The sequence below is a fragment of the Ptychodera flava genome, assembly GCF_041260155.1.
Source record: "Ptychodera flava strain L36383 chromosome 23 unlocalized genomic scaffold, AS_Pfla_20210202 Scaffold_23__1_contigs__length_28996876_pilon, whole genome shotgun sequence".
In the NCBI taxonomy this organism is placed as follows: domain Eukaryota; kingdom Metazoa; phylum Hemichordata; class Enteropneusta; family Ptychoderidae; genus Ptychodera; species Ptychodera flava.
In genome coordinates, this window is record NW_027248277.1 from 2,701,576 (window position 1) to 2,726,957 (window position 25,382).

Consider the following 25,382-nt stretch of genomic DNA (forward strand, 5'->3'; position numbering starts at 1 on the left):
GCTGACAGAGTTATTTAACGGAATGGTATTACAATTGCTGCAATACTGACTGCCCTTGAATGACAATATCAACAATTGCCCTGGCTGTGACTAGAGGAGGGAGGGGGAGGAGGGGGAGCAGGAACTGGCGGGTCTGGTTCAGGTCCACCCAAAGTATATACAAAAGCGAAAGAAATTGTAAAGCAATTTGGCGAATGGTTAAAAACATTGGCCGCAAAAAGTGCTGCTGCAATACCAGGTTTAATCGGTTCCCTCGTCAGTTTTCTATTAAAAACAGCAGGATCGGTGGTTGGATTTGTTGGAGAACAGCTATGGATATTTTAACTGGATTAACATTAGTCATTATAAATAAAATTATGTATTAATATGGCATCAACATGTTTGGTGAAAAGAATATTGCAAAGTTTCTTTCCAAAAATAAAGACCTGTTTGGTTTCTCTGTCGAATTGGAATGGTGCAAACTCCGGCGGGTAAATCGACATATCCTTCGAGCAAATCCAGGTGTCCGACTCAAAGATGATAATCTATATCATAACATATTAGCTTTCGTGAAGGAATGTCAAAAGACTAACTTCTTTAAGCGACTAGAATTCATAGCTGTATTCCAGGATACTGAGGATGACCAAGAGGCTCATCATCTCCAAGAATATTGGGTTCTTCGATTGATTCGCGACACAGGCAATCGATTTATCTTTCAGGCAGACGGAAATATTTATGTAAAGATGTGATTTTTTCTTCTAAGTTATTATATACACGAAGTGAAACGTAAGATGTGATTTATTTTCTTTTTTTTCTTCTACTATATACATTACACGAAAAATGGGGTACGATAGAACATTATCACCGACTTTCACCAACCGAATACCGAATGGAACGAAGTCAGAAAGAACTCATCATGTGATTGCTCATAATCCAAGTGAGGCAGATCCAGGCCAGACACTTATCATACGATGTCCGAAGTTAGAAAGCGGAGTACTCTTAGTTCCAGATACTTTCGACCTGGTTTTTGATCTCGAAGTAATGGGAGGTGGAACTACCCGTGTAGTACAAAATGTTGCAAAAAATTTGGTGGAGCGTATGAAACTCACATTTGAGGGTCAGACACTTTTCGATTTGAATAAATATAACCTTATTGAATGTTATCGCGATCTCTTCAAACATAAAAAGGAGAGAACGAACATGACACTGTACGGAATTCAGAACGAAAATCTAAGAAAATTAAGAAGCGGTTCGGCCGATGCAGATGCTGCCGTCGTGGGTGATAATTTACTTTTTGACACATATAAAACAAAATATGCTATTCGTCTCACTCATCCCCTCATAACAGGCCATGGAGTTGCATATCCAAAAGCGTTAGGGAGTCATATCGAATGGGAAATTACGTTGGCACCCGCCCCCCAATTAATTGTCAGTAATAAACTGATTACAACCAATTATAAATTAAAAAACATTCAAATGGAATACGAGACAATTTCTGACCTCGATCTCGCGAGGTCAACTGCTGGTTATTACAACGGTGGAAAAAGTTACCTTTACGAGCATATACATTATTTTAGAACAATCCCATTCAAAGAATCGGACACGGTTATCAATGAAAATATAAATGTACCACGACGTAGCATTAGAGGTATCGCTATACTCTTCACTAAAAATCAGAATCAGCAGAACTGAACAGTGAACTTTTCATTAACCCCTCCATTGAATCTGTGTCTGTAATGATTGAAGGCATTGCAAATAAAGTGTACGCTCAGAAGATGATACCAAGACAATTTTGGCGAGAGGTGCGACGGTATTTTGCTGAAGATAAAGATTGGTGTGAAATTGATATAGATGAGGCCGATTATTTGAAGAATAAATTCTGTCTGTTTATCGATCTGCGTAGTTTTAAAGATATTGAGTTTCATGGAAATGGTTTAAAAGTAATGAACACAAAGGACGGAATTCAACTTGAGATCCTGAAGAAAGATACCGCGTGGGGTGGCGATGACGCTCACAATGACAATATATTTGCCCACATTTATGTTTCAGTGATGCCCTAGTCTCTATTGAAAATAGTAGATTAATGTCTTTACAATTTTAAACCGTAACCATGACCCGTCGTCCGTCCTATCGGCCATGTTTCTGCCAGCCATTCGCCCGTGTCTGGATTATATAACTGCACACGTTTGATATCATTTGGCGCCATCATGATTTTACTACGCTTTTCACTACGGATTTCTCCAGCCTTTTCCGTACAAACTGTACAAACTGTGCCGGCTCCGGCTTCTTCCCAGTTTCAAACAGATCTTTATAATCTTCAAAGTTCAAATGTTTTCTAACACAAACATCTTTCACCCCTTTATTTTTTTTCGTCTCCGAAGTTGGAGTTCGAAAAGCATACACTTTCGAGCGTATGCCGACAAAATCAAGAATAGGTTCACCATTCAACTCATCTTTAAATTTACCTATCACTTTTTTATTAATCTTCGGAAAGTTGGGTCCACTCATCCCACTAGTATCATATATAGACTTCTCACCATTCTTTTCCACATCTTCCCGAACTATATCATTGAAAGTTACGTCCGGGGAGGGTATTGGCACACTGTAAACAAAACTATCAGTATCCATGTAGGCTAATCGTATTCCAGGGAACTTGACCCGAAAGTAATTGTAATGCGTCTCATACATAAGCAGCTTAGAAAGTTCCAGTACTGCGGCGCCGATGAAAACTGGTTTTACATATTTATGCTCATCCGTTTTCAGTTCCAGTAGGCTTTTCAGTCTAGTGTCGCAGGAATCGCCATCCTCTTCGGAAGTTATGAAAGTTATATGTTTCATCTTTGGATTATACTTCTGAATCTTTTTACGTCCACTATCCGTGCCGTTCCAGTCCGAAACAAATTTAAAGTCTCTGTACTTTCGAACATCTTCTATTGTCTTACCGAACATTGCATTATTCATCAGCTTATAGAAATTCTTTTCGAAATCTGTCCTCCCCTTTGCCCTCATTTTAGTGTTAAAGTCATATATTTCGCGAGGCATGCCCTCTCATCGAAAGCAAGCACCCGATAAATCTTTTTCAATCTCATTCCCATCCGAAGATAGAATTCCAGCAACTTGTAGTGTAAGACATAGGACTCTCTATCCATCACACTTGTAATCAGTCGACCGCCCTGCCTCGGAAATTCATAGTGATGCGGTGCTAATGGCAAATCGCTGTGTTCTTCATGTAATTCGGCTGGGTATTCTAAGTCTACTTCTAGAAAACTTGGTGGAAAGGTGGCGCCAGGTCCCCACGCTCCGCCAGCTCCACCGTCTCGGGCATACCATTCCTCCCACTCTTCCATCGTCATCCAATGAAGTCCGCCCGTAGGCATTGGTTGACTCATTGCCCAGCCGTAGAGATTGTTTGCATCGAGATATTTTATTTCGGTCACCGGCTTCTCTGGATCGTAATTCCCGCCGGCTGGCGCCAGCGTAAGCCGGATGATTTGTCTGTAAATAATGAATATTACACTGGCTGATACCGCCTCGAATTCCCCGTTGTACGAAAGTCATCTGCTCAGCATCTTGAATGAGTTTAAACTTATTACCCGTGTAAAGTAACATAGCATCCCATGTCAAGCCAGGCGCTGACATATAGTGGGCTGGATCTAACTTGTACGCTTCTAAACATGTGTCACGAAAATTTTCAAATATATTTGCAAGAAGTAGAACGTCAGTCTCACAATAGAATTCCATATAATCACGAATCGTTTTACATCCAACTTCGTCCCATACTCTTAATGCATGTTCGTAATCAGACTCCGAAATCCCCTCTTCCGTCAATTCGCTATAAAATTTCCCCCTCTCCGGGAGCTGGTTCTCTCCAGTCTGTCAACCGAGTCTAAATATTCGTAGGGGAAGAAACCTTTCGCCCTTTGAATGTCCGGGTACGAAAGTGGCGCCGCCGTCCACCCGTGGGTCTCCGGCACAGTTTTTGCCAACTTCGCCAATGACCCCATCATCAGCTGAGCACTGTCCATAAACTTTATAGAAAAGAAACGTCTCTTTATCTCCTCTTCCCTCGGCAACAACAATTGAGGCGTGAAAAATAAATGTTTTCGAGAGACCCATAATTCCTCCATTGCTCGTCTTAGCTATAATTTTAGGCTCTGGTCCGGAACCCCCATCATCTCCTTCGGTAACGATTTCATGTAATTCTTTCAAATAAAAGAACCATCGTATCCCTTGAGGTTGTGAAAGTAGATAGGAATGGTTCTCGACGGCCGGCATCCTTCGCAATAGAAGGTCGCCTCCTCCTTCACTACTCGGTATCCTGCCGGCTCTCCACATGCAATACAGACTGGATCACATCCGTCGCGCCGGTAATTAGAAGGATCCCTCATCGGTATTATTTTCCAATAATACGATTTCGAATAATACTCGGCCCGTTCTTTCATATCCTTTAGAAAGTCTGTAACACAGGAGAGACCTGTGAATGTTCTTTTACCATAAACAGTGGGTCGGCCCGGGCCTCGTTCCGAAGGTCCCCACCCCCGTTCCACCATAACATACGAAAGACAAATTGGAATGTGCCGGCGGTCCCCTTCTCAATAATTGCCTCAGTATCTGCATAGACGACGTAGGGAGAAGGAACCTTCTTCCGATGTCCTTCAAATTGACACACTTCCTTAGGAAAATCTGGCTGGGCAGTGTCTGTTCCACAGTATACCTGATGTTTTTCTAATTCTTCTGTTGACTTAAAACCTCTTTTACAAACCATACAAATACACTTCCGTCTGCGCTCATTCTTTCGATTAGTACGAGAATTACGAAGGCGATTTTCGCAGTAATTGGTACGAAGTGAGAACGGCCGCCGTCTTCACCAACTATCAGTAAAATATTTGCTATTTGATTCCTATCGGCTTCACCTTCGGCTCCGCCAGGGGCACTATATAACACAGTTATGTCGGACGGGGGAGCGGGATCATTTTCGTAGATCTGAATACTTGAAGTTTGATGCCTGGATTTTGCTGCTCGAAGCGCCTGAATACAGTCAGATCGGCGGGCGTAGGAAAGGGAATACCTTCCCAACAGTAGTCAGCAATAAATGGGGCGTACGTATTCCATTTTCTCCTTACCTGACCACATTTCTTTTCACGAAACTCGGGGTCGGCCAACTTTAAACTTGCTACGATGGCGTATTGAAAACAGTTCTCGCTGCCCGAAGGTAGCACCAGATCGCTAACACAATGCTTATTTTTTAACCATCTGGGAAGTTGGACTGCGCCAGCCCCAGCCCGAGTAAAACTTCTACTAGAATTACTTCAAAATTAAGTATCTCCTCGAGAACGAGACCAGAACCCTCAACATTTTCAATTGTATCAAGCATACGATCGTAGCGATCTATTAATTGTTGCCCCACATCCGATCCCGATCCTCTTACATCTTTTGTGTATGTATCATTTAATTTAACATACAATGAACGCGGTTGTGTATTACCAGTTTTCGGATCCGATAATTTGACTTCCATTTCGGTATAAACAGAGTACATCTTTCCCCCTTTAACCATACCTTCAATATCCACCAGCTCCCCGATATCCTTGACTCGCTTGACTTCAGGAAATTCTTTTCGTAAAACTGCTCCCTTGAATGCTGTATGTAATCGACGGGCCATAATAATCTTTATGATATATACTATCCTAAAAATTTTTAAAATGAAAAAATAATTATTCTATGATAGGTCATCAAAATCCACTATAATATTTTTGTCAGCATTTATTTGTTTATATATCTCACCTAATCTTTCTAAGTCGACTAGTTCTTCCGCATCTTGAATTTCTGGTTTATTAGGCGCAGCACAAAATATTAATCTCTCAACAGTGAAAGAAAGAGCACGCTTACTTAAGCGCGGTTTAAATGCTAAGAATTCTATCTTACTACCTTTCCTGATATTACGAGGTACAATAGCAGGATTTTCTCGGACTGGCAATGGACTCACTGTTTTAAAACCACAGTCAATTTCTTGAACCATATCAATACATGTAGCGAAATCGTGATTTCTCCCTCTCCCTCTCCCTCTTTTAAACTGAAATTTAAAATACACCACTGGCTGAGGCCCCTCGCTACCTCGCTTCTGATACACTTTAGATGGATTGTAAAATCCGCAGGAATTCCTTGTACGTCCGATAGGATTCTTGGAGTGAGCGGCCAGGCTTGCAGCATAACTTTTAGCAGTGCTTGCATCGAAACTTTCACCTAGGGTACGGAATATTATTAAATCAGTAAACTTTTGAAGACTCGGTTGCCAACGGACACACACCCCATCACATGTAGCTGGATCTTTAGAACCATATTTAGGTCCGATGTTGAAAACTACTTCTAGCTCACTGTCTACGTATATGAAAGGATCTACATATTCACCAAATATGAGTTTGCCGTCACTGATTTGAATATTCTCTTCTCCGGTTTCAAGTATTTTTATTGCAGTTGAAATAGAAAGGATTGTCATTGTCTTATCGTATATATCTTAATAAAAAATAATTTAAAAAAATTTTTTTCTATGATATAGTATCCTAAAATGTCATACATATTCATAAATGGACCAACTGGAAGTGGTAAGAGTTACGATGCAGTAAATTTGGATCCGTATCACGTACCAGAATTTGACACTAGTTTTTCCAGCAACATTGCCGACTTTTATAATGGGCGCTCACCCCGTTTCGATTGCGATTTTCAGAACCAGTTATAGAACATACGCTTAGTTTACAATGTCAGGCTGGGAGGAGGAGGGAGGAGGTTTCTCCCCCTCCCTTCAGAACAATACATTATTTGTGACTCTTCCATAATTCAACATCTGACTTTTTCTCGAATCCGGGGCGTTTCCACGGCAGTCGGAAGAAAAAAAGATTGTTTCTAGAGCATTTGACCATTTACCCAGTTTCATTATCATATTCAAAGATATGCCTTGGGATTATTGCAGGCGGAATGTGTTGACTCGAGCCAGGTCGTACGAAATAGCCGCCTTAGAAGAACTAGAAGAGATTCACAATAAGTTCAAACAGACTTTCTTAGAAATTTGCCACGACTACAGACTTCCATGTTTGGTAATTCGGAACGCTCTTACCCCCTCGTTCTCAAGAATATACTTAATCCAACAATTGATACCGAGACAGTCGGACCAGTAGAATATCCACGAGCTTTTGACTTTGGAATTGCATGGAGCGGCGGCAGCCAGGGATTTTTAATAGACGGTTTCAAGGAGGAGGAACTTGAAAAAGCGTACTTCCCACCTGGTCAAGAACAACTAGAACAACCTCGAGTCTCACTAAAGAACCTACACAAACTTCTTAACGCTTGTGAATCTGTGTGTGCTTATAATGCTTCGTTTGACCTACGAGCACTTGACATTATGAAACCCTACGGTTCTGTAACACGGACTTTGAAGTTACTTGTCTATGGCTCATGTCAGTTGTGTACATTATACTTCAACCAGAACTTATCGATAAAGCTGAAAAAGGGGGACTCGAAAGAACGGACTATGGCAACATGAGAAGTCGTTTTGAAGATCTTGCAAACTTAATATGTTCAGGAACTGAGGGGGTACCCACCTCATCCACATACGGCCGAAAAAGATGCAGTAAGTGAACATTACTTACGACAGTACATGATAAATACTTGGCCAGGTGGGGGGTGGAAGTGGGGTGGTAAACTGACACTTTCGGCTTTCAAGAAATTAAGACTTTTTCCATGGTACTTATTGAATAACTTTCGTAAATACTTACGTTAGTACTTACGTAGTACTTGACAAGTACCATGGACAGGAACTTACGAAGTACTTGTATCTAATAACATTTTCCTCCGGCTCCCAACTATTGAAACTTTCTGGATAACCTTTCCATTTTATCAGATAATATTTCTTTCCTCTAATTTTTTCGTCTTCAAAATTCGTTCTACTCTGTACAGCTCGTCGCGTTCCGAAAGGGCGCTCTGAAGTTCATCGGAGTAGAAAGTGCCGAGTATTTCCTCTCCATTCAGATCTTTTATTTTGTAAACTGGTGGTGTTCCCAAGCCAGCTGCGTACACAACTTTTGAAACTACGAAAATCTCCTCTGTCCAATTTGGCAAATATCCTTTCTTAAAAGTGGTCTTGTATTTTGTAATTCGGAACCCGTTCTCCCGGCTTGAATTCAGGGTTGGCTCCCCCGGCTGCCAACTCAGGACCGAATAGTGTATAAAATGCTGCCAATCGTTCTCCTCTGTTACGTCCCTGGGTTTCATTTTGATACTTCCGTGAACGGTGTTATTGTAATTCTCGAGAAGGTGGGGTAGAATAGAAAGCCATTCACGTGTCTGTCTGTATGTAAAGTATTTCCACATCATCGTCTTGAGGGTCCGATTAAAACGTTCAACGACGCTAGCTTTTTTGTCACTGTAGGTGTGAAACCAATGAATGCCTGACTCCTGGAGCCACCCCTGCATTTTCTGATTAGTAAATTCCCGCCCCTCATCTGTCTGAAGTTTGTCGGGTCTTCTCCCAGATTTCTTAATCACATCTTGTAGCGCCTTCAACGTATCATCAGCCGTTTTTGACTGTATAGGCCTGGCCCATGCATATTTACTGAGTACATCGATTACTGTTAGCATGTATCGAATGTTATGATTCTCTTTTGCAAATGGGGGAGGGAATTCCACGAGATCCGCTTGCCATTGAGAGTCTATCGATGTTACAAAAACGCGTCGGCCGCCCGTAGCATGAGAACGAGGTACCGGTTTATGTAGATTATAAGTTAGCTGAGTTTTTAACCAGTCCTTCACCTCTTTCTTAGTGACGTGGAGTCCGCTGGCCCGTGCTGCGTCATACAATTTTTGTACACCTCCAAAACCAGTTTTCGGGTTGTAATATAATTCTCTAAGAGTACCTTCGGTGTTGCCTTCAGGTTCCATGTTTGGTATATTATACGAAAATTTTATGTCGTACGGATTCCGTAAACGAAATACTAGTTTACTGAATGGCCTACTTTTCAATTGCTTGATTAGGCCCACGGCTTCCTGTTCTGACACCTCCATTCCATATTCTTTTATAATAGTTTTGTTGTCTATCTTGTTCGGTGTGTAAAATAGTACTAACATCTGTATGTTTTCCCTAAATGGTTTACTAATACTAGTATATTGTTGAGTCAGAACCCAGACAGATAATCCGTCGTGCCTTGCGCTGAAACCAAGTTGGACTAAAACGTTACTGCGCTTCTTCATATCTTTGGACGAGGCGCAGTCGTCGAGGATTATTAAAGTGTTCGTGCCGGCCCATTCTTTATGCACGTAGGTTAATGTATCATCCACTGCATCGAGTCCGACTGGAAATATAAACACATTATCATCGGTGAAAATGAATCTTCTATTATACGCTTTATTATTCATGAATGTTGGGCAAATGAATATCACATATTCGAATTTCCTTAAGTACGGACCGGTGAGGAGGTCCAACATAAATTCTGTTTTGCCAGAATATGTCGGTCCAGTTATAATCATGTTGAATGGTGGGGTTACGTATATTGACATTTCCTCTGGATCTATATACTGTAAATTAATGAATCTCTTCTAGTTCTTTTAAGTTACTGGTTCGAGTTAGATGAAACCCAGTCACATCAACAGCATCTGAATGAACTATATAGTTAGTGACTTTATTCCAGTACCTACAATAGTAATGAATATTGCTAAAGATAACAAACCAATTTTACCATATTCGTGAATAGGGTCTACGCTGGTCGTAGATGCTGCCCGTTCCGGGGAGGGGAGGGGAGGGGCCGATCCGAGTCGTGTCATTGTGAGGTGACTCTCCGGGCTCGTCCTGCCACTTCACGGGATCCTCCCCTCCTCCATCTCGTGTACAGCACTTTCTCGAACTTCCGTGTTTATATCACCATTCACCCCGAAGGACATAGATTCTGTTGCGTATTGCAATTCATTATTATAACCTGAGATTAAAGGGCCCGAAAGAATGACCATCTCAGACGGTAAGAGAAGTAAATTGGGTGAGACTGCCATATCAAGTTTGACACCAGTATTCATTATTGTGTCTTGATATCGCCTATAACTAATTACTTTGTCGGTATTACGAATTTCATCTTCGAGGAGAACGCCGAATTCTTTTCGGACTTGCTCTGCACTGCCAGTATCGCCCACTATGGTACTACGAATATTTGCTTGTGCGCCAAGTATGCAATATACGTAGGCTTCAAGGCTTTCATTGAGGCGAGCGAGACCGGCCTTTGTTAGTCCCGAGTCTCCTGTCAGAGGAATGAAACTATTATATTGTCCCTCCGATCCATCATTCGGAAGAAATAGTAGTGTGGTCGTTCTTTGTCGGACAGTACATGTTTTTTCTTTCCAAAAATGGTATGTGTATAGAAAACGCCTCCGTCGGCGGAGAGGAAAAAGTCCCGACCGTTGTATATCGCTTTTGGCTGTCGAACAGGGCCACGATTAGTGTAATATTCATATCCATAACCAAGACCTTTATTTTGACCTTTTCGATAACGAAAGTCGGACTTCGTTGGACTTATATTTCCAAATTCTGTACAGAGAAGTTCATATTGGACGAGATTGTACGGATTGTCGCCCGCTTTGAAGGTGGGGTATCGTCTGGAAGTGCAACGCCCATTTCGTGAAGGATACGACGTATTGTAAAATATACATGGAAACGGCAGAATGATCGTATTTGCGGAGGAAATTTCCCTTCGGAACCAAAGAGATGGGCGAATGATATACCACAACCAGTAGTGCTACACCATACAGCGAAATTCAGTTGCTGGTCCCAGTATTTCATCTTTGGGCTGCCCAGCCAGACATTACTTTCTTTCGCTGATCGATGAGTGATTACGTTATCTTTGAACACATCCCGTGGATGAAAAGTAAATTTATCTGTCGGCGTTACATATATTTCTAAGTCCATGAGAATAGGTTTTATTCCCCCGTCCGGTTTGGAAGGGGGGTATCAGCATGCTGTACTGTCGGTACGCTCGTCTTATTCAATTGAAAAGCAACTGGGAATAAGTCTGTACTCATTATTCGTGTTTCTATATACAGATAGATTTAAATGGAGGAGAATTTTCTCGGAATCCCTCTCGGAATCCCTGTCGGTACGGTTCTGTTAGGGGTACTAACATTCCAGACTATGTTAATACTTTATTTCGGATTCAGGTTTAAACGAATTTTTTATTTTTTACTAAGAATAGATAACATACTGCAAACAATGGAGAATTTAATAAAGTCATCGGCAGCGGCAAATATGGCAGCGCCCTACCGGAACGGTTCCCTATCGAACGGAGGGGCTTCGGCACCTTCAGCGCCTTCGGACAATAATCAATCCATAATAGAGACAAAACGTGAAAAAATACTCTGTGTCATCGCAAGTGGTCAAAGTAAGTTATTTTTTGGTAAGGAGTTTACAGTTAGAGAAGTGGAAACGTGGAAAGATGAATTCATAACACGAGCCTTTAAAGTCTATGAAGCGAAATACAGTTCTCTTATAAGTGATACCATCACTCAAAGTTTCATAGATCTAGGAGCCCGTGCAATAAGTCAGGTAGTTCCAATCGATGATCGAGATAACTATGCCACTGATCTTAAAAGGATTTTATTCTAAACAGTGAAATAAAACGATTATCAGGACGGATAGCGTACACGTGGGGCCCGTGATTGCTCTAATTTCCACCGGTTTAATTACGGGTAAACATTTAAATTTTAAAAAAATCGGGTTTAATATAGTACCTGAAATAAATGGATTCAACTTCGCCGACTCAGCAAACGGAAACGACGACGGGGCCCACACCGGAAACGGAAACGATTCCGACACAGCGCAACATAGAGAAAGTGACGTTACCGCCGAAGCATCCAGGGAGAGTTGCTGCGGGCAAGCGACTAGCGGAATGGAACAGGCAAAACAAGGAGAAGAAACGCCAAGCAATGGTGGGGAATGATAGCGATGCGGTAGCAGACCTACCGCCTACAATGAAAGAACAGTGTGATAATAATTCACGCTGGTATAATAAATGTTATCTTGTTTTAGGAATTGTGGGAGTTTCATTGACTGCATTAGGGCTATATTGGGGCGTGCTCGACATACCCCCGTCCCGTTCGTCCTCCCCAGAAAGCGAAAAAAACAGAGCACGTAGCAGCTCCATCCGGAACAGTTCCGACAGGGAGGGGGAGGGGGGGGGGGGAGGGGGGTGTTCCCAGCTCCTCTACATTGTATGAGATGGATTAACTCCCCATATTTTTTATTTTATTTTTTTATTTTATATACTAGTCAGCAATCATGGATATTAAAACAGTTGTAAACACAATGTACGATGGTATTGTAATCGCAGGACTTGCGATGGGATATCTTATGATCTCCAGCAAATTTCTAAAATGATATGGCGATCCAAGTCGTCCAAATTTGACTCGCTTGGCAAAATTAGGCGGTGCGACTGCTGCCGCAGTGCGACCAAAAGATCTCCTTGAACAGAAAAATATTATTCCTGCAGAACCTTATACTTCGTAATAATAATATTCATCGAACATTTATACTTAGTAATATATACATACAACGTACAACAATGATCATTTGGATTGAAAGCCAAACAGGTGAACCTGTTACTGTTAATTTTTACCCTTGCATTGACACGACACAGTTTACGAAGATAAGACTGCTAGAGTGGGACTATATAATTCATGGCATAACATAACATCGACGAATAATGTAATAAAATATCAAGAAGGTGACCAACCGAAGAAGACTAAATCAATACGTCCAGGTAACTACAATATCGATACGTTAAACAAAGCAATCGGGTTGAAGCAAAAAATTAATTTTGAAAAACATCTGCCAACAAACCATGTTTATCTAACTTTGGCTAAAGATATTAAAGTCTATTTCAATGCCACAGGTAGCTTCGCCAACGTAGTTGGTTTTTCAGATAAACCTGAGGACAACCCAGTTATAAAAAGTACTATGAGTCCGAAGAAAGTGGATTTCTTAACAGTCACTAAATATATAGTTCATTCAGATGTAGTCGATGTTACTGGAAATTATGTTTCATTTGGTTCGGGTGCCTCCGGAGGATACATACAGGGGAAAGTATCGAACTGTTTACAAATACTTCCCATCCGGGATACGAGAGAAATAAGTGAAAAGGTTACTTACGATTTTAAAAACGGAGCAATTTCTATGCCATTGAGAAAAGGGGGAGATTACATGAATTCAATGCGTATCTGGATAACAGATCAGGATGGGAACATGATCGATTTCAATAACTGGCCAATTAGCTTTTGTATTGAATTGCTGTAGTAGTCCCGAAGCGGGGCCCTACCGGTGTAACCCTATCGGAAGATAAACCATCCCACGACCAATCCTCCAGCAATATAGATCATCTCATATTTCTTTTGCTCAGGACTGGGCTGATAATAATCTGAGAATTGAACTGCCCCTTCGTCGATGGGAACGGCTTTGCACCGCTTCTGCTTCTTCCAGGATTTCTGCATCTGTATCTCTTAATTCTGCGCAGCATGTGCGTCCTTTGCCTGATTTTCTCTTTCCCAGTCAGCCTGTAGTAATCTTTTTTCTGACCAGACGTTGCGATCATGTTCAAATTTTTCTAATGCTTTATCATGTCGGACCTTTTCTTCAATAAGAGCTCACCATTCCCAGAAAGCTTTTGTCCGATAATATTTCCTCCTGTGAATGCCGTTGCATTTAATACAGCACCGAGAACTGTCATTCCTATTGCTGAAGCCATGACTGTGTATGTATATTACAAGGTATTATTTTAATTTTCACTGTATATAGGTCCCTACGGAGTATGTCTGATCCAAGTGGCTTCGGTCTAGGTACAATTCGTATGCAAAATCTTGAGCTTGAAGATCTGAGTGATGTTAAAGTTAACAATAATACTAAGATGGCTGCTAATCATAATAAGGATTACGTCCTTCGTTATAAAGACCGCGAAAAATATTTCGTTTTAGCCAATGCCGCGGCGCCACCCCACGAACATGCTGTAGAATTTTCCGAACTTAAAGACATTGATGAAACTGTAATTGACGCCACAAAGGCTTCGAATGATTCTACTCCTTTTGCTCTGACATGGATTCGGCTAGTCAGAAATTCATGCCTTATAATGTGCCGCGTAACATCTTAGATATATTGGATAGTGAAATTGCAGGAGGTGTTGCTGAACCACCAGGAACTCCGAATGTGATTTATTTTGATAGCAATGTAAACAAATATAAATTGTTAGATTTTCGTAGTTGGCTTACTCCTACGAATCCATACATTGCACTTCTTGGTATACCAATTCACCTTAAAATTAGTCCTCTTAATACAATAATGAAGGCAGATAATACACTAAGAAGGTGGATAAACGAGGGGGAGAATTATTGCTCGTATACAGCTAGCGGAGTTCCAGTTAGATTATTTTGGGACACAACTTTAAAGAAACTGGGTCTTAAAAGTGTCGGTGATGAGGCAGCTGTTCTCACTTTACAGACAGTAAATCAACAGATGACTGATAATATGAAAATACTTCAACATGGTACAGTTCTCATTAGATGTGTAAAGTTAGCTACTGGAGATGAATTTGACGATTTGGTTGGATATTATGCTATGAAAACAGATAACAGAACAACTTGTGATATTATCATAAGTATTGATAAAGATCGGGGAGGGGAAATGAGTATTGAATGTTTTGTTGGTGGGAATAGAATAGAGAACGACTTAGGAACTACATTTGTACGTAAAGATAAAAGAGTGAACACTTTAGATATCAGTACCATTCATCTGAAACGTCTCATTTTTTTGAAGTAATGGTCTTCCGTCATATTTTAAGTTCAGAGGAAATTACTAAAATTTTATCTATCGGGTGAACAAGTTCGCCACGATAGGAACTTCGTGTTCAACATCAGCTAGACTCCGCGACCGGCCGGCGGGACTGACAACGGGGCCCTTTATATAGGCTAGTTTGATGGTGATGACTCACACGGAATTTCCCGTACATGTATAAACATGTTGTACTCAGAGGGAATTTCCCCGCTTAGTTCAGGACAATGCACTGCTGCGCGTGCGTGAGTTCGTATATAGGTCAGGGTCATACTTTAGTTACATGGATGGTTAATTTTTCCTTCGCTTCATGTAGATAAATGAATAAAATGGGGTGTAAAATTCTTACTTCATCCCAGTTGTCCACCTTTACTTACTACTATGCTCCAAAGACTGGATGGGCTGCTGCAGATATTAAGAAGAATCTGTTTCCTGATGCAAAGCTAGTCTTGATTAACCATGCTTTCCCAGAGAAAAACTGTCTCTTTAAAAATGATGATGTAGAAGACCTTACATTTGAGGAAGAAATGTTGAAAATGGCCAGTGTAGCTGATGTATTGTTCTCCATTGGTCCTACAATATATGAGTACTTTCAAAATGCTTACAGGGCAAACGTTGATGGAAGACAGCTTTCAGATATCCCTCATGAAGAGATTCTCCCAAAACTTGGACAAGTTTACTTTGACAGTCAACCTGTAATTGTCAAAGATATGAAAGCACATAGTGTACTGACATATGGACAGCTGGACTCACTGGAAGCTGTAAAAAGATGCACATCTATGGCAGCTGCTGTTGGAACCGTAGCAAATAACCATGGCGCAGTTAGTAAGAAGCTCCCAGAATGGAAGATATGCGGCATTTCTACAGAGGATAACAAGCAGGCAAAAACGATTTTGGCTGAAAATATGGAAAATAGTAAAGTTTCGCCAAAGCTCTACTCAGCACCTTCAGCACAAGCACTCCTACAATCCATCCAACAGTCTCACCTCTGTCTTCCTCCATCATGCTACACTGACTACAGTTTTGAAGGCTTGGAAGCAATGGCAGCTGGTCTACCAACAACAGTCCAGGATGATTCACACATTGCCTGTATGATTGAAAGGCACTTTGAAGAACATGCAGATTATTGTATTGGTACACCAGATAATCTAGTAGCCAAGATCACTGAAAACCTGGTCCACAATATTGAAGCTTTCGAGGCAGCAAATAATCTGAAAGAAGACTTAAGTAAAAGTGAAGCTGTAACAGAAAGCTTGGCTAAATTTGCTTCTACATTCAAAGAGGAAGAAACACAAGATTCTGACAAACAAGGTAGATACTTAGAATCTTCATATTTCTGTTGAATAGCAGTATAGCATTCATGATAGTAAATTAATATAATTAATTCTCAGACAGTTTAATGACTTTATCAGTTGATAAGAATGTGTACATTTACACAACGACAAACCATAAAAAAATATGATGCCATATTTTAGAACAACAGAGACGTACCAGTATACAAACAGTAAATTTTTATTACAATTTGAAATTAACTGAAATCAATGCAAATGCATGCCGAGTAGTGCCGTGAAGAACTGTCCGGTCGAGAACTGCTTCAACCCGTGGAAAACGACGGGTTGAAATCTCATTTCACATGCATATAGCATATGCCATGCATAAGCGGGTTAATTTGAATGCACATAAACGGAGCACGCTGCTGCCAATCATTATGCGGAACAAAGGACTGCCAAATGTTCGTTTTTCACACCTTAAGCACTTTTCACAGGAGAGCTATTAACGGTTTCTGATCTGACCATTAAATGATTAACACCTTGATAAGCGTGATAAGCCGAGAGTTCAAAGATTTGAGTTTAAAGAGTTGATTAGAAACATACTCGAAAACACAAATACACATTTATAACGACCATACACATTTATAACGACCAAGTGAGTCGTTTTTTCACTTGCATGTTTAAGTTACACATAAAAACCGATCAGAATGGAACGATAGGATATGTTTTGTGTAGCCATACATAGTAAAGGAAGGGTGGTTTAACCACGAACGTGAACTTTTAAGTCGTTGGTAATTGCCCTTATCAAAACCATTGTTTGACACCAATGCATTGCTACTGACTTTGGCAAGACTGACGCCGTTTGTGCGAACTCGGGCGCTGGACTACTTCCTTGCCATGTCACCATACCGTGAAAACCATAGAGGGATTGGTCATTGATCACTTAATGTTGCAGGGTAGTTGACGATCCGGCCCCAAACCCTTCTGGCCCCGCTTTTTCACCAAGCCAAACCATGCCGGTCCCAAAAGCAACGTCTTCGTTCTGGCCCTCAAAAGAAATAATTTTGACAACGAGATCATTCCCTGGCTCTAGGCCCTCCCTAAGATACAAATGTATCTGTATGTAGAGCACGGTCCCTCCACAAAACCGTGTGTAGAGGGATAGAAACAATAAATTGATAGTCGGACCCACAAGGGACAACACAGGTAGAGTGAGCGATAGGGACATGTTTTGACAGTAATTATGACTCGTGACAGTAAATGTTCTAATTCTACATAACTACCCTTTGGTCTTAGGGCGCGATTGAGTGACTCTTGGGGCCACAAACGACTTCATTTTGGGGCCGGAATGACTTCGTTTGGGAACAGTGCGGCCTGAACATTTCAAAAACAGTTCACCTAGTTATCTGACCGGAAGGTGTTATTCGCACCGTAGCGGTGCAGATAAGGAATTTAAATTTGCGGTGCGAATAAGAAATCTTAATTTCTTATCCGAACCGCAGGGGTGCAGATAAGGATATAATAGGACGCGCATTTGTACCATTGTTTACGTCGTGTATCCGAGATAACATTTAAATATTCTATTTTATCGTGAAAATGGTCTGAAGGCAGGCTCAATACGGTCCATATCATGATTTCGAGTAACCGGGGCCAAAATTATTTTGTTAGCGTCACTGGGACAGCATCACATCACATGTCACGTTGGTACAGTTGACGTCGTCTCTGCAGTAGAGACAGATACATTTTTCTATTACTTTTGTTTTCACAATGTCCAGACTAAACCCTCATGGAAAGTTGAGGTGTAGGCGATGTGAAGTTTGAAGGCATTAGCACACGGATTGAGCAGCTGCAATATTATTTTGTAAGCCTGTGGGCCGTGCGCCAGTTTATTGCACTTGAAGTTATTCTGTCGTGTCGGCTAAGTAGCGCGCCGGCGTGGGGTGGAAGTGGGGCTAGGGCCTGAGCGAAGATGGAAAGAAGGGAAGACGGAAGGAAAAAGAGAAAGAGAGAGAGAACAAGAGAGGAACAAACAGAGTGGGCAGGGAGAAAAAATCCTATCCGCGGAAGCGAACGTGGCACCAGATAACATGCAATCACGGCCACTTCTGATGCGTCCCGCCTACTCACCACGCCACTTTGACTTCAATTTGCTAATAAAGGTTAACAGAGCAATTAATATTAACCAAATATCGTTGTATGTGTGAAAGCTACAATTTTATTGGTTGTGTATGTAAACCGTTATCTGATTGGGTATAAGCCCTGCGGTGCGAACGAGAAATTTAGATTCCTTATCCGCACAGCTGCGGTGCGAATAGCCACTTCCAAAAAGAAATGATAATGTTAGTATTTAGAGAAGCAACTTACGAACAGAAAGCAGGTTCAGTTATATAGGGAGACACGCGTGACTAGAGACAAGAAGCAGTGCAATCTGGCGTGTTTTTTACAAGAGTTAGTTAGTTTGTTTTTGAACAAACAAATGTAATGTATATGCAATCAGACGGTAATGAAGCGCCAATTATTGTAATCGAACACTAATTAGCACCTTCGCGGAGTTCTCCTGCCTTCGGTCAAGACGCCCTCACTTAAAATTCATACATCACAAGCTAGTCCGTTGATATGCTGATTATTTGTATGCTAAAGTATGCTAATGTTGAATACATAATAAGCTGCTTAGCCGGACAGTTCTTCACGGCAGTTTCTCTCATGGTGGGCATGTAAGAATTACAGGGTACTGAAACGTTTCCTACTGTACTTCCAATTATAGATGAAATATTGAAATCAGATATTGGGGATGCAGTAAGTCAAGAAAGAACACTGATGCACTCAATGATGAAAACGGAAACACATAAACAAGAAACCATGACAACGCGACCAGAGATACTGATTACTGAAGACAGAGAGATAAAAGCACACACAATCAATGCCATCTGGGGTGCCAGTTACTGAAGATACAGAAAACACAAAGGGTATTGAGACACCATACTCCTTGGCAGGCAACTTGGTTTTTCAGGCATAAGAGTTGTGGAAACTACTGAAACCACAGCAATGCTGCATGGGTTACCAGTTCGAGTAGGTGTTGAGACCAGAGGTACCGCTGCAGTGCAATCTTGGATGCCAATAAAAGAAACTACAGCAGTGCCACCTGGGATGTCAGGTACAATAGGTACAGAGACTGAAAGGACCACAGCATTGCATTATGGAATGTCAATCACAGAAACCACAGTAGTGCCACCAGAGATATTAGATAGAGTAGGTACTGAGACTGAAGAGACCAAAGCATTGAAACCTGGGATGTCAATCACAGAAACCACTGCGGTACACTCTAGGATGTCAGTCACAGGAACCACAGCAGTGCCACCTGGGATATCAGGTAGAGTAGGTATAGAGACTGAAGAGACCACAGTATTACAACCTGGGATGTCAACCACGGGAACCGCAGCAATGCAAACTAAAATGGTGGTAGAAAATGATGTGGTTTCCTGTGAAACTACAGAAGTACAACCCGTGCCTGTCAGTTCTGAAGAAACAGAAAATTTAGAGGATTGTGAAAATGGTAGTGTTGTTGGTAAAGATGAAAATGAAAGAGTAGAAAGAATTAGTTTAGATCTTGCTGGCACATCACAATCTCCAGGACAGAATGCTACTGGCAGACAAATTAAAGGTATAATATTGATCATTGTTTTGCTTGAAGCAGTCAAAAAATATTCATGAACAATATAGTAACTTTGCTCGTAAAACATTTGTGTCAAGAAACTTTGGTATTTCTACCCTTGTAGACAAAAAAGTTCATAGGTTTCTGAAATGCGTTCTCATTGTATGTCATATAAAGTCTAATATGTCAACAATTCTAAACAAGGCATCTTGTTTAAGGCAAAGTTCATTCTCCTAAATATGTAGGTTTTATGTAAAGTAATAATGATGCCATTTATACGATGTTCATTTAAGGTTCCAAGACAAGAAATTTACCTTGTTAAAGCTAGCAATTCTCTAGTGGTTAATAAGCCCAGATCCCCCGTTTGTTTCAATGCTTTGAGATATGTGGCTGATATTTGTGTGAGTGCGAGCTGTCCTAAGGATCTTTTAACCTGTTCACGCCCAATTCCCTGTAAACAGGTCCACACTCTCCATTGATAACAATGGGATTAGGCCAAATCATATTGGTGAAAGGGTTAAAGTCTGTCTCAGAATTTTTTAAAACCTTCTAAAACAATTTTTGTGCCAGAAAAGCTTCCAGAGCGGTGAATTTAATCCTAGTTGATTTCTTTAAAATTGTGATAAAAAAACTAAGCAAGATATAAAAAATCTGTGACACACTTCAGAAGAACGTTGAAACAGTTTGCCTTCCAGAAAGTTTGAGTCAGATATTTTGAAGAATTGAGACAAAGACATAGGGAGAACCGATATTTGAAAGGTTATGAAATTGCCTGTCATGTGATATTTATGTAAACAATGGTGACGAGACTGTTGTTACCAAATGTTCCCATATATCTAGGCTTTCAGAAAATGAACAATTTATGGGGGTTCTGAGCTTATTAACCGCCGGAGAATTCTTACATTAAAATCATCAATTTCTTGCCTCGGAACCTTGAGCTGATGAAAGCAATTGATATTTTTGTCAATTAACCTAAGATGGTTGCTATTATTCAGTACAGTTGCAGAATGATCCCATTGATATGGCATGATTCATTTGCTTTTACTAATATGTGAATCCTACAACATGTAACATTTTCTTCAGATGTTTTTGATTAGAAGATACACTACCTTGATTCGGAGGATGTGAGAGAAACTTATACATTTTATATGTTTTTGATTTTTTGATCTTTTATGAATCAGGTTCTGGCAACTTCATGGTGCATGTTGGATTAAATGGAGATTCATATCATCAGCTGTGTAAAACTGTGGAAGAAGGGGCTGAACCAGGAAATGTTGAAGAAATGATCAAAAGTGTGAATGATTCATGGAAAGACTGCCAGGCAGAACTAGACAAAAATATAGATAAAGTGATTGCAAATGAAGCCAGCAATCAAACAGTAAATATCATCAGCAAGAAGAACTTTGGCAGAGTGGCAGCAGTTAGTTTGAAAAAAGATTCTTTAGCAATCTCTCTATATCTACCAACTCTCTACAACCTCTACAGAGTAAGGCACACATGTCTATCTGACAGTTTTCCTGACTCATTTGAACCACATTTGATAACTGATAAGATGAGAGAGGAGGCTGAAAAAGTTGGATTAAAACTCAAGTTGAAAGCAACATATAACCAAGCCAGATTTGATGAACTGGAACTGTTCTTCATAAATAGTAAGTTTTCAGTGTCTAGTGATGTTCCTTATATGAGTAGTGTAACTGCTGGACTTGATCGTACACCAGATGTTTCTGAATGTTTTATCAATTCTCTGAGGATGTTCTAGACTTCTGGCTATTAGGTAGCTCTGACCAAGTATATATTGAATGCAAGTTAAAGGTGTATGTCCTGATTTGCCTTACCTACAATCTAAATGTCTGTCAGACGTGACCTTTAACTTTGGACAAGTCCACTGTATTTCCATGCAAAAGATAACTGATTTAAATCCTACATTCACTTAAGATTCAGATTTCTGGTTGAAATTGATTGAACTGAAACAAATATCCAGCCTCGTTAATTTGCATTGTGGAACTATTTCAACAGCATTTTGTCTGAACAGCTTGTAAATTTTTGTCATTCAGGAGATGGGGTGGACTTAAACCAGTCAAAGTCTATGATGATGTAATTGAAGGAAAGGATGCTGAAGAGATACACATTGATGTAAGTTTCTTAACATCAATATGACCTTGGCAACTACAGAGAAAATAAACACAAATTCATAAAAAGTATCCCATCACTGCAGCTGCAGAGATTTGCAATATCATACATCAACATTTATTTGTCATAGATCTCCACACGCAAAATAATGATATCATTACACCAATGAAACAACAAACACACAAATCCTGTTGTACTTTGACATTAACATTTCAGGATGAAGACACTGATCAGAAATCTGACACAATGGTCACAGGAAGAGTTGATAGTGGTTCTCAGATTGAACAAGGACAGTGTAAGTAACTGAAAATTAAGTTGTTTTATTTCTTATGGACAGCACCTGATATTCAGATGCAAATTAATAAAATTTACATCCTGATGAGTGTTAATAATTGTTTGCTGAGGAGTGTATCATCAAAAGGTACATGAATCCCTACATATCCCACAATGCCATTGTGATTTGTTGCCATATTTATACTGCCTCTCGACAAAGACATCCACAGTACTGATTCAAGAAAATGCACCTCAGGGACAGACATTCGGACTCCAAACCCTGCGTTATTTTCACTTTTGTGGACTCACTTAAAGTCTTTGAGAAAGAAGAATTTTCACAATCTGAAAATCAAAGATTATATTTTTCCCCATAGAGTTATCACAGGGTGGTGGCCATTTTGAATTTCAAATGTAGTTATATTTTGGGTAGTTTGTTTGTCTAGTTCCAAACTTTGAACGGTGTCCTAATTTGGTAAGAGAATGGTTTAAAGTTTCATTACGGAAAATTGAGCAAAAGTTTAATCAAGAAAACAACAATGTAGTAAATATATTAATTAGTAACTTAATTTCATAATGTCACATTAATTACACATAATTACCATCAATCAATATGTAAAGTAAAATCTTTAACATCATTATATACAATTTTGTTGCTCTCAGCCCTGGAAGACATCCAATCTAAATTTGAGATGGAAAGGGAAACTTTAGAATCTCAGCTGAAGGAGGCAAAGGAAGAGAAGGCTACTTTGGAAGAGAGATGTAAGGAACTGACACAGAAGTTAGAGAGTACTGAACAGTCATTGTTAGTCAACGCATTGGTACCAGTGTAAACCAGAAGACATTACAGTCTGAACTTGAAGAGAAGAAGAAACTGATCAGGGAACTTGAGAATACATTAGAAGAAATAATACATCAAACATTGGGACAATCTGAACTGAAGAAACAAGGAGAGAAAGGTATCATTTTCAATCTTTGATAATTTTAATGGTGTATACTCAAATTGTTTCTTCTGGTAGCATTGAGCATTTGCTGTAATGCAATAATGATTCATCTCGATTTTCATTTTAAAGGCCCATGAGGTGCAACTCTGTGAAACTTGTCCAACCTCAAGGTACCTGCAATTTCTTCAAAATTTTCATTGCAATCTGCAAATTGAATGATACAGTCATTAACTGTGCCTCAACTAGTTTTGCTTGTGGGGGAATAGGCAAGAAATTAACAGATTTTCGTTCATTTTTAAGTCCCGGCCATTTTCAAAATCTTGCCATGTTATGTAAAAATAGTGACAATATTACTGTTGGCTCCCATACAGTTATCAAAACAAGCCAAAAACTGTATGAAACATGGACATTCATACATACAGACTAACATACACAGACTGGTACAGAGTGGCTTTACTGTCCTCGAGTGTGCCTTGGCCCATGGAGAGTGATAAAGATATAACAAACAGCTGAATGTAATGATAAAATAGTTAAGTATAGGACTTCAGTCACTGAGGGTGAATATATTATAGCAATTTGATTAGTTTAGTTTCCTTTTCTACTTCTGTGACAATTTTTAAAACAATCAATCTGCAAGGCAGTTTATCTATTGACAAATATATTATCTTTTACAAGCATGCCGCAAACTGTTCTTGATTTTTCATATACAATATTTGACATAGACTGAAATATATAACATGCAACCATTGTTTACATTTTGCCTATACACCAGATACATGGAGAGATTTCAACATACAATCATTAAATCAGAAACCCTACAGGGAAAAGTAAACATTGTTTTCTTCCAGAACAGTGGTGCATCCACATCTGGAACAAAATTACACAAGGATAATGACACAAGAGATAAAGTTAAGAAATTTAATTGTGGTGAACTTGACTATTACTTTCAAATCTTACCTAACTTGACATCTTAAATTAAAATACACTGCATGGTTAATGCGCGCAAAATACATTGATGAGGTACATTATCTTTTTATCCATTATACATTCTTCTCCCCCCCCTCTCTCCAACCTTTTCTTTTCGTCAAACCTTCTCTGTCTGATTTTTTATGACATTTGTTTGGAATTTTTTTTCAAAATCTGCCAGGAACCTCCCCACTCTTAAACATCGAAAAAAATTTGAATATATTTGTTGGAAACCAAACTTGCTAAAATCACCTCAGTTATGTTTTCTAATGACTTTTTTACTGCATTTCAACACCAAATACAGTTTACCATATCAAATGCCTACCAAATCACCACATTATATACTCTTTGTTCCAGTAGGTATAAAATTAATAAAAATCTTAAAAAGACAAAATAAAAGATATCCCAGTAAAATTGACAGTTTCGCAAAATTGCCCCAAAAATTCAAAAGTCTGGATTTCAACCTTATTTCAGTATATCATATTCAAAAAGACCCTAAGAACTTGTTAACTAAATATCAAAGCAATCAGACTGTAAATTTTGAGAAACAAATTTTTGACCAAAAGTGAGAAAAATTGCCCCCTAAAAATACAAAATTGCAGATTTCATCCTAATTTCAATATAAATCTTATTAAATAAACCCTAGGAACCTGTACACTAGATATCAAAGGTACCAGATCAGTAGTTTTAGGAAAAAAAAATTGACCCCAAAAAGGCAAAAATTACCCTAAATAAAAAAATTGCCAGTTTTAACATAACCTCAAAACATTATATCGAGATTAATCTTAGATACCTGTATACCAAATATCAAAGCTATCAAAGCAGTAGTTTTTGGATAATTTTTTTTTATCATAAATTGGGAAAGTGGCCCCAAAATTACAAATATGACAATATCAATACAATTTGTACAAGCATGGCTGAGGTAATCCTGAGGAACATGAATATTAACTTCAGAGCTATCAGACGAGCGATTTGAGAGAACAAGATTTTTGACTAAGGGACGATTCAGAATTTACTTCCAGGGGGGGGGTGGAGGATTTCAGGGGGGGCCACCCATTTTTCCCAAGAAAATTTAGGGGGGGGGCCAGACAAAAATACCACAATCTTTTAGGGGGGGCCAAGGAAAAAAAACATCAATTCAATATTTGCCTAGAATTTCTGATCTCTACAAAAGAGAACCATAGACGCTACCTGGGTGACAGATAAACTCAACATGTTTAGTTAAACTCCTTTAGCTGCCAAATTCGGTAATATTCACAGTGGTTTGTTTTATGCATCTATAGCAGTATCTTGTTCTCCTCCTGAAGCGTTATGAAATGTCCAGTATTTAG

At 39.7% G+C, this 25,382-nt stretch overlaps 2 protein-coding genes and 1 long non-coding RNA gene across 3 annotated transcripts in view; 2 read left to right on the plus strand and 1 right to left on the minus strand.

The window, feature by feature from the left end:
* Positions 1 to 25,382, minus strand: part of LOC139123475 (uncharacterized) — a 1,125,851-nt gene that overhangs the window by 163,578 nt on the left and 936,891 nt on the right. The window lies entirely within an intron of this gene.
* LOC139124318 (dynein axonemal assembly factor 1 homolog) lies at positions 18,858 to 21,500 on the plus strand. The gene is made up of 2 exons (XM_070690458.1): positions 18,858 to 19,750; positions 20,923 to 21,500. Exons 1-2 carry the CDS (start codon positions 19,135 to 19,137, stop codon positions 21,498 to 21,500), a joined length of 1,194 nt encoding a protein of 397 aa, XP_070546559.1. The 5' UTR covers positions 18,858 to 19,134.
* The window catches only part of LOC139123487 (uncharacterized), a 52,949-nt gene continuing 49,367 nt past the window's right edge, over positions 21,801 to 25,382 (plus strand). The window contains exons 1-3 of the long non-coding RNA XR_011549693.1: positions 21,801 to 21,874; positions 22,088 to 22,166; positions 22,805 to 23,100. This is a non-coding gene — a long non-coding RNA (uncharacterized lncRNA). The remainder of the gene's footprint in view (positions 21,875 to 22,087; positions 22,167 to 22,804; positions 23,101 to 25,382) is intronic.